The sequence below is a fragment of the Gavialis gangeticus genome, unplaced genomic scaffold (genome assembly GCF_001723915.1).
Source record: "Gavialis gangeticus isolate Ggan-Ray unplaced genomic scaffold, GavGan_comp1, whole genome shotgun sequence".
Lineage (NCBI taxonomy): Eukaryota > Metazoa > Chordata > Crocodylia > Gavialidae > Gavialis > Gavialis gangeticus.
The window spans coordinates 2,299,617-2,309,026 of NW_017729000.1; the positions used below are offsets into that span (position 1 = coordinate 2,299,617).

Genomic DNA, 9,410 nt, shown 5'->3' on the forward strand with positions numbered 1-9,410 from the left:
GCGGCCCAGCCGGGCCTGCCCGCACAGCGCACGGCCCAGCGCAGCTAAGCAGGGCCGGGCAGCGTCCGCGCACAGCAGCGCAGCGCCGCGCCGCCAGGGGGCGGGGAGCGGAAAACGCCGCGGGCACGAGCCCCAGCGCCGCAGGCGGAGCTACCTCTCCAGCCATCTATTTATAGGCGTTATGTGGGTATATATTTATATACAGAGAAACAAAGATTTTTGCAAAAATAAAAAAAATCAGGTGGCTTTTCCAGGGGCAGGCAAGGGATGGCCACCTTTCTGGCATGGGGAGAATGTATGTAGTGACCCTCCCACTCTTACGCCCACTTTGTGGAAATGGCAGACCCCTCCCGAGCTTGCTCCGGTGAGGGCAACCAACGCTTGGCAGCATCCGAGCCCAGTGGTGATGTGTAGGGGGGGCACGCACTGGTGCACCCCATCAGGCCACACTCCATTTAGGTAGCGGGCAAGGGGGAAGGCGGGAGTGCTGGTGCCCCCTGCAAGCACCAGCCAGGGAGCAGGGCCACCGATCGGCCACAGGGGAATTCTCCCCCCCAGTCAGTGGGATCAACCTCCGGGGCACTCGGGGGGGGCCCCCCCCATCACCGACTGGTGTCAGGGGGACAGGTGCCCCCCTGACTCGAGAGGCACCAGTCACCCATGTCCAAGCCCCAAGCTTACAGGCTTGGGCCTGCATGTAGGACGCCCACCAAAGGACTTGGAAACGTGAAGCCCCAGGTGGGGGTGGAGGATGCTTGCCAGTAGTAGGGATACTTAGGGTTGGATCCGGGATTGATTTGGCTTGGGGCATCAAACATGTTCCTTAAGAACAAACAAACAAACAAAAAGCCAAGACTTTGTCTAGCAGGTCTTCAAAACCTCCCAGGATGGAGACTCTATCGCCTCTCTGGGTAACCCATTCCAGCACTTCAACCCCCTCCTAGGGAGAAAGTTTTTCCTAATATCCAACCTCAACTAGGGTATTTATACCGGAAAGCTTGCAAAGAATTTTTCCAACTATATGAGTTGGTCTGATAAAAGATATCGGATTTACCCAAAAAACCTTGTCTGCCTCTGTTAGCACACCAACATGGCTACAGCCAACACCCCAGCCCCCTCCCTGCAATTTGAATTGAAGCTGCTGGGTCGGGAGGCTGAGCTCTTTGTTGCATGCCCCAAAGCTGGTGCCTCTCTGATGGGGTCATTAAGTATTGCCATGGACTGGGTCTCACTGCAGCCCCATCGTGCCCGAGAGCCAAGCCACCCACCTGCCAGACCAGGAAGTCATCCCCCACCACCCACTCTTCTCCTCCGCACATCCCTGGGCAGCATCTCACTGGTTGGCACCCACAGGTTCCCCCGACTCAGGGGGCACTGGCAGCACGCTCTGCTCTCTGTCCCTTTCCAGCTCCCTTGTTACAAATCCCTGACCTTACTCCCTTCTCTGTTCATTTAATATTTATCCCACAAATTCAGTTGTTAAATCTCCCTTTTTAAGAACAGCTTATTGTTTCTGGTGGGCACTGGCTCATGATACCCCTTGGCACGGCAAAAAGGTGCATCACCCAGTGGCAGAGAGCAGATGCTGAAGGAGTCAAGCGAACAGGACATGACCAGGATTTTATCCACAGTTCCTCTCCCACTTGCAGCCCCAGGTCTAGGAAGTTCTGATCCCCAGGCCACATTCGATAGCGAGTGATGCCCCTTTTCCTCCAAAAATGGGTCCAATACCTTTGTGAATTTGGTGAAACTAAACTTGTCATTTCCCACCACATTTGGTGGCAATGAGTGCCACCTTTTAATGACCAAATTTCATGTTATTCTTATATTATGATAGTAACTAGTACATGCCCATTTACTTTTCCTCATGAAGTCAGTCTACAAGGGTGGTTCCTGAGTTCTTTACACCCAAGGACCCCCTCAGAAAATGCTGCCTCTCAGGTTTCACTTGTTTTGATGACAAATAATAGAGCTGTTGCTCTGTTGCAAATTCAGCAAGCCCACAGCAGAGCAGGGTGTTTTCAACACCTTATTCCTGTTTGCAGTCTCTGGGCTTATCATGTGAATCACCTTGGCTAAGTACTAACATGGCACCCTTGAAAGGACCTCAAAGCACCACAGGTACCACAGTACCCGGGTTTGGGAATCACTGGTCTACAACATGCATCTCTGCTCTGCCTTCTACTTTTCTCTGCATGAATACATTGCACCACCTTACCTTAGAGGACATGTCATTTCCTACAGGTCAAATATTTTACGGGTGGCACACAACTGAGAAGCCTCAGTTCCTCTCCACATCCTTAAGCAGGGCACCGAGTAAAACCTCAGAGCTCTCACAACAACAGTATAAACACAACACAAGGACACAGGAACGCACAGCTAAACCTGCCTGCCTTCGATCCCCTTCATCTTTCACATGTACCTTCTAATTGTGGACGGCAATTTCCTTTATTTTGGGCCTGATTTTTGAAGATGCTGGGCACTTTCCCACCCCCTTTCCCTCCCTCCATGTCAGTTTGTTCAAAGTTTCACAACACGTGTGACATACATTAAAAGGCCACTTTCAAACGTAGGTCCTACATTTTCCAGCCCTTCGTAAAATGGGCATATTCACCGCTCATATACACTATAGTGAGGATTAGGTAATGCATGAGAAGAGCTAGAAAGATATAAAATCCCTATAGAATACAGTGAAAAGCCCAAATTTCACTTTCTTTGGTTTGATCATAATCTGATGAGAAATGTCTCCTTGATATCCCATGAATGACTTCTGGATGTTTGCCAATCTGGTAGAGTTCATACAGTGAGGAGGAGAAGAAGAGATATGCAAGTTTAATGATAGTAGTAGGACTAATTAATTGCAGTCCAGTGATTAATTCACAATGGGTAACAAGTGCTGCCTTCATCACTCAAGTCTATATTCTTCTATTTGTTTCTTCAGGATTACATACAGTGAATTAAAAAAAAGAGTATTTACTACCTTATTATGTATATTTAAACTGTTTATGATCCAAATGGCTTAAAAGGGGCTTTTTCTTCAGGCCTAACCCCACTGCTGTAGTAGGAAAGGTAGAGGATAGGGGATGTCCATAGTAATAAGATACCATGGATCAGTAAGTATTTATTAAGAGCTTTTCCAAACAGGTTGTGAATAAGTAACAGTAGCCGGCGCATCTACACCTGCATTAATACGCGTTTGTTAACACACATTAAATTTAGTACCTCCATTCTGAAGTACTACAACAAGGCACATCAGCCTATTTTAGTGCACATTAGCAGAAGCACACTGTTTTTTGTGATGCTTTAATACGCATTAAAATAAGCTAATGCACATTAAAGCACACATGTAGACACACCCAAGAAAAGTGTATTGCTGTAAATCAGAGACTTTCCAGTGGAAAGAAATGGCTGGAATGCTGATCAACCAAGTCACGTTCGCTCCATGCTTCCAGTCTCTAGACCCAGTCCCAGAGCATGAACTGAATTCTCTCTTTCCAAGTCAGTTTTGTGATGCTTTAACTGTTGTTTTTTTAAGGCAATATAGTTTAAACACTACAACGCCTTGATGCGAATGCACTTATACTGATATAAAAGGTACCTAAGCCAATATAGTTGATTTCCCTAAATTTCCAAGAACATGGACATAATTGATATACTTTTGTCCCCATCAAGGACTGTACTGATTCAACTGTTTTGGTAAATAGCCTGCCTGCAGCTGGTAGTTAAATCAGCACAGCAACCAACCCCTTCAGACACACTCACCACAGCAAACTCCCCTACTGCTACAATCAGTCCAGGTCTCTTCCCCTTCTTCCTGTAACTGGCTGGAAGGGTCACCTACAAGGAGATGCAGAACAATACAAGCCCTTTCAAACTTCCTCACCACAGGTAACCACCAGCTTCTCTCCTAGCACCACTAGCTTTCACTATCCTGAACAGCAGGAGTCAGGTGGTTTCCGAGGCAGCAGAAAATGAGCGCGTGACCCCCACACACCTCCTGCTAGGATGCAAGCCTATATAAGAATGTGATTATAGTTTGGCCATTTGAGACCTCTCCTAATTACTAATAAAGTCACAGTGATGCTGAAGTCTGAGCAATAAACATACCGAGGGTAACCGGGGAGGGGAGATAATTACATGTCTGTATATTTAAAAAAAATTACAAACGTAATTTACATTAGAGAAGTACATTAAAAAGTTGCCCTTTATAAATTGGTGTTCTGTGTCATATTATTCTGATACAGGCCTGAGATATACAGTTCTTGAATATTTTGTTACTGACCTCCACAGTCTTGGCATTTAATTTAAAAGCACTACCCTACATACTCCAATTTGCTTCATGGTTATAAACAAATCTAAAGAAACAGTTTTTCTGTTGTTTTACGCTGTTCTAAAGAGTAAATGATGTTATTTTAACCAACTGTATAAAGCAGCCTGTGACTTTAATGCCCAGGATGCTACATAAATACATTATAATACAGTAATCAGTCTTGAGGCAAATGTAGCCTTACAAGGGTCAATCTGGTCATTCACAAAGGGTTCTTGCCGTTTTGAAAAGAACCTGATTCTAGCTTCTGCTGGAGGATCTATTTACACTACAAACAAGGATACAGTGTTATTTTTAAGATTTCAATACCTTTCACAATAAAGGTTACAAGGTTAAATTATTCCAGCCAACCTGCCACGCTCTTCAGTTCACAAAGGTTCTCCATAGATTAAACTATAAAACTGTTCTTTACACCTAAATTCAAACTGGGAATTTCAGCTGTCATCAGCCAGGATTTCAGGATACTCTTCCCAGAACTGGTCCCCAATAATGTCACAGTGCAGCGGGACAACTTTATTCCTGGTACGTGTCACTTCAACTTCCTTCTCTTCAGTTTCCTTTGGAAATTGGATTCTTTTTGTAGTGACCTCATTAACCTGCAAATAAAGACGCGAATTTGATCCTTTCTCTGCTTTATTTAAGTAACAAGATAGAATTGTTCAGTTCCTGGAACACAGAGTCTGACTGAATGAATGCTCCTAATTCCTTCATTGTACTAATGCTAACATTCCCATCCTACAGTGAGGTTGGCACAGGCCCAAATATTCACTTTGGATTATATCACATCAGACTTGGAAAACCTGTCATTACAATTAATGCAAAACTTGCTTGTTCAACTTTTGTCATGATTCATAGTCATTTTTAAAAAAAAGCAAATAAAGATGAAGCCCTAGGCAAGCAGAATTTTTCAAGGTGGCATGCACGGTCAAGACGACATGCACAAAACTATAATCAGTCTATGCAGAACTGCCCAAATGATTCACATTTCAGGCATTAAGACTTTCCTTTTATGTACATGGCCAGATATTTCTGTACCACCTCAACAAAAATTACTCCTCTCTAACCGTATCTGTTTTTATCTATATCTATAACCATTTTTCAGAATCTGAAACATGTTCCTTTATGGACAACCACAGAAGCTGACAATTTAACACCAGAATCATTTGGTGGTTTCATTGTAGTTTGTAAATTGCTCAGCGCTTTTTTTAAAAATGCGAGGGTGGACAAGCTGTTAAAATGCCTTTACCTTTTGCCATATTAGTACAGTTCCTTTCCTATACAGCAAGGGCTCATTGTTGTAGTTAATGTTGAATTCAGAAAATAAAATTTCATTCTTATCTCCAGCCAAAGTTCCCTGAGATTGAGAAAAAGAAAAAAAAACACACACACACACCCCTTATAGCCTCATTTGTTTATAACTTTCTAACAGCAAGGAAAGAAAAACTAATTGTTAAATATAATTAACTAGCAATAGCATTTAATAGTTTTATCATCATCAAATTACTTTGGGTATTGCAAAGATTGATTAATGTTTAGCAAAGTTATTACGGACTCAGAATCAGTAGTTATGGAATTAAAATGCTATACAAAGTTTAAATAAAATCTCTCTCTCTCTCTCTCAGTTATGCCCCTCTGCATCGCAAGAACAAGACAGAAAGACAGAACTCATCTCACCTCCAAACAAACACCATGTACACACAAGCAGCTGACCTTGCTGAATGGACAAGACAAGACTGCATGTGCTTAAAACCATTGAGGAACTAGATTTTGCACATGTTGTCTGTCTAGTAAGAACAAAAATATTCTTTGCAGCTGATCATCTTAAAAAGAAAGTGATCTTGGAAGATTCTCTCACCTGTAATCTATTTTGTGCTTGTACTGGAGTCAAGCCACTTCGCTGCACAAGCATCCAAAATACTGTATTGTAGAGGTTATTAATGTGGCCTGTCATAAAAGGAAATCGTGTCAACAGAGAGACAGACTATCTGCAAATTTAGTGGACTATTCAGGGAAGGCCTTTTTTTCCATCCCCAAGACAGAAAACAAGCCCATCAATTATCAATGCCCCACTCTATGGGTTTCCTTTCTTTTCTAAAGATGCTTACAATCAGCTTGTCTCCAGCTGAGGTAGTCCTTTAAATTCTGGTTGCTGGGGTATAGCACAACTCTTCCATCAAATCCTGGCGGATACAGAAGTGGCTGGTCCTTAAAATAATCCTTCCAGTAGAAGACATAGCTGGAGGAAAACTGGGAGACTACGTGGGTCATGAACTTACTTGCAAAAACAGAAGAGAGAGAGAGAGACAGAACAGATGTTAGCTGTTAATTAAAACACTCATACCTTTCTATCTGTAAACATTTGGGGTAACAGTGGTAATGGCAGGTGGAGAGCTGTGCTGCTTAAGTTTCTTATGATTTTATGGACCACCAGTGATGCACGGGTTCTTTCTGAGCAATGAAAGAGGTTAAGCACCGAGGGTAGAAAGGGAAGTAGGCTACCAAAAACCTCTATTTTTGATAGAATGTTTTTTTAACCCTATGTTATTACATTTATCTTTCAAAAGTGGCATACACAGAAAGATAACCTCAAAACTTCACAGCTAATTGCAGGATATACATATACTGTACATATAAGTGTAACACATCAATTTTACCTATACTGTACAGACAACATATGTAAACAGGAAGGGGCAAAGATAAAAAGAGGGTATAAATACAACTTTTCCCCATGAGATATTAAGTCTGGGAGGAATTGCTAAATTCCAGAGAGGAAGTTACCTTGCTCTTCTTTTAAACCAGTTGCTTTTCTTCTTAAAAACAAAACTGTATTCATCACTCTGTCCATACGCAATGGTGATATCCTCCAGCTCTTCCATCACCGTCTGGGCACACTTGGTCATCAAATGCAGGGCACGGTCATCGTTGGGCTTCGTGAAGCCATGCTTCTCAGAAAACCTTCGCGGAGAGAACGCAATCAGAAACATAACTTTGTGAAATCGACACAAGCAAGGCATACAGGCATGTTTTCATCATACGTACTTCCTACAGACGCTGATGTTTAAAAATCCCACCCACATCAAAAAAGAATTATCTCCAGGTACAGAGCGGAAACCCCTCCATTTCTAGCACCTGGACACCTGTTCTTTTCTCCATCAGTATTTATAGTAACTATTTAACCCTCAACCCAAATCAACCAAATGCAGACAGGGGGACGTATACAGGCACTCTGAAAGCATAATGAGGTTGCAGACTAAATTTCTTGACTACTCAGGGAAGGCCTTTTTTTCTACACTTCCAGCCTTTAGCTAAAATGCTGAAGGGCTTTCAGACTTTACCTGTACAAAGGCTCACATCAGCACATTGTCAGAGCCCGCGTGCTTTCCCGCAGGGGTGTCAGACTCATCTGGCCCCTGCAAGCTGGATCAGTTCGTTCTGGGACCAGCACGCAGGGCTGATACGGCATGGCAACGTGTGCAGCACAAGCCCTGTGCTAGTCCCGTGCCACGTGCAGCTGAACCCAACACTGCAGGCGTTACAGCAGGCTGGCCCAGAATACAAGCTGCATTTAGCACTGTGCCAGCCCAGCCCCATGCACTGGCTGTGGGCCCGGTCCCAATTGAACCCCAAGCCATCCATGTGCACCCAAGCCAGTACACAGGGACGGTTCAGCAAGACGCCGCATACAGCAGGCCCCTGTGCCAGAGCCACATGACGCAAGCAAAGGAAGCTGCGGATCGACCCCCTGTGCTGTGTGCAGTGCCTGTGGGTCCAGCCCAAGTGCCAAACCAGCTATGCACAGGGTGAGCCCGAAACCCACGGGCCAGATCACAGGGCTCCACGGGCCAGATGCGGCCCAGGGTATTTTGAGACCCCTGCTTTACTGAATCCCTATGAAGCAACACCACTCGCGAGTCTTCGGCTGAACGGTGCATCTGGGTGCAACATCCTGGTCAAGCTCCTCTGGGCTCCAGCCGAGCCAGTCATCTACAAGACCATGAAGGAGGCTCTGGCTGGAAGGAGCCCAGATGAGCATCTTCCTGCCCCTCCCACGCTCACATCTGCGTCAGCTTTCCAGCAGCCTCTGCCTGCATCGCTGCGGCCGGTTTCCACAGAGACCCCAGCAGCAGGACCAGGGTTTCCATGGAGACCGGCCCTAGGAGCGCTGGCAGGATCCTAGGGTGGTAGCAGCGTGGCCTGGATTACACGGATCCCAGCTCTGGACCGTGGTCATGGCCACAAGAGCCCAGTCCCTGCCAGGGCGGCTGGGGCCATCTTCATGGAAACCCTGCCCCTCCCTGTCATGGCTCCTGGTGTCTCCACGAAAACAAGGCAGGGGCTGCTGGGAAACCAGACCCAGAGCAGGAGCATCCAAATCCCTCAGCAACAACCCCGCCATCCAGCCCCAGGGCCGCCATGGCAACGCAAGGCCCTGCCCCCAGCCCTACCCATTTCTCGCGTTCCTATTGGCCGAGGCGTCGCCCCGGCAACCGCCCCGCTTAGAATTGGTACTGCCATTGGCTGGGCCCGCGGGCTTCCCGGAAGGGCGCGGCGCCTACCGGTGGAAGTTGCGGCCGTCCAGGCGCACCACGGCCCAGGTGTTGGGCAGGCAGGCGTCGTCCACCTCAAAGGCCCGCACGTATTCGAACTTGCTCTTGGCCATGGAGGCCACGCTGCCGCTCAGCCTCGCCCGCTCGCCGCCCGCCAGTGCCCACAGCCTCATGCCCTCACCCGGAAGCGCTCCCACCGGAAGCGGCACCTTCCTGCCTCTCCATTCGTTGGTCTCTCAGCCCCGCTCCCGGAAGTTCCGTTCTTTCTCCCTCCCGACTCCATGATCCCTCAGCCCAGCTCCCGGAAGTTCCGGTCCGTCTTTCTCCCTGGGAGAAAGAAAGTTCAGGCCCTTCTGCCTCCCGACTCGCTGATCTTTCCTCCCTCCTGCCACGTGCCCGTCGCTATGGCGACCCCATTGTCCCGGGGTCGCCATGGCGACGGGCACGTGGCGGCGGCGGGGAGCGTTGGCGGTCCCCGCGCGAGGCCGACGGCCGTTGCCTGCGCTCACAGCCCCCCCCGCCCCCAGCCCCCCCCA

General features: G+C 47.0%; 2 protein-coding genes across 4 annotated transcripts in view; one reads left to right on the plus strand and one right to left on the minus strand.

Annotated features, from left to right (window-relative positions):
* Positions 1-2,984: 2,984 nt before the first annotated feature.
* THG1L (tRNA-histidine guanylyltransferase 1 like) lies at positions 2,985-9,075 on the minus strand. Of its 3 annotated transcripts, XM_019506077.1 has the most exons (6): positions 8,884-9,075; positions 7,106-7,282; positions 6,433-6,602; positions 6,183-6,271; positions 5,574-5,681; positions 2,985-4,923 (listed from the first exon to the last, which is right to left on the minus strand). In XM_019506077.1, the coding sequence occupies exons 1-6, from the start codon at positions 9,045-9,047 to the stop codon at positions 4,762-4,764; spliced, it is 870 nt and encodes a 289-aa protein (XP_019361622.1). In that variant the 5' UTR covers positions 9,048-9,075; the 3' UTR covers positions 2,985-4,761. The 3 variants fall into 3 exon arrangements, with proteins under 3 accessions (XP_019361622.1, XP_019361623.1, XP_019361624.1); XM_019506078.1 differs by lacking the exon at positions 8,884-9,075 and having other exon boundaries at positions 6,433-6,598; positions 7,106-7,194; XM_019506079.1 differs by lacking the exon at positions 8,884-9,075 and having other exon boundaries at positions 6,433-6,507; positions 7,106-7,172.
* A 203-nt stretch (positions 9,076-9,278) lies between these two features.
* SOX30 (SRY-box 30) overlaps positions 9,279-9,410 on the plus strand; it is a 9,769-nt gene continuing 9,637 nt past the window's right edge. Inside the window, exon 1 of the mRNA XM_019505955.1 lies at positions 9,279-9,345. Within this exon, the coding sequence (XP_019361500.1) occupies positions 9,279-9,345 (67 nt within the window). The remainder of the gene's footprint in view (positions 9,346-9,410) is intronic.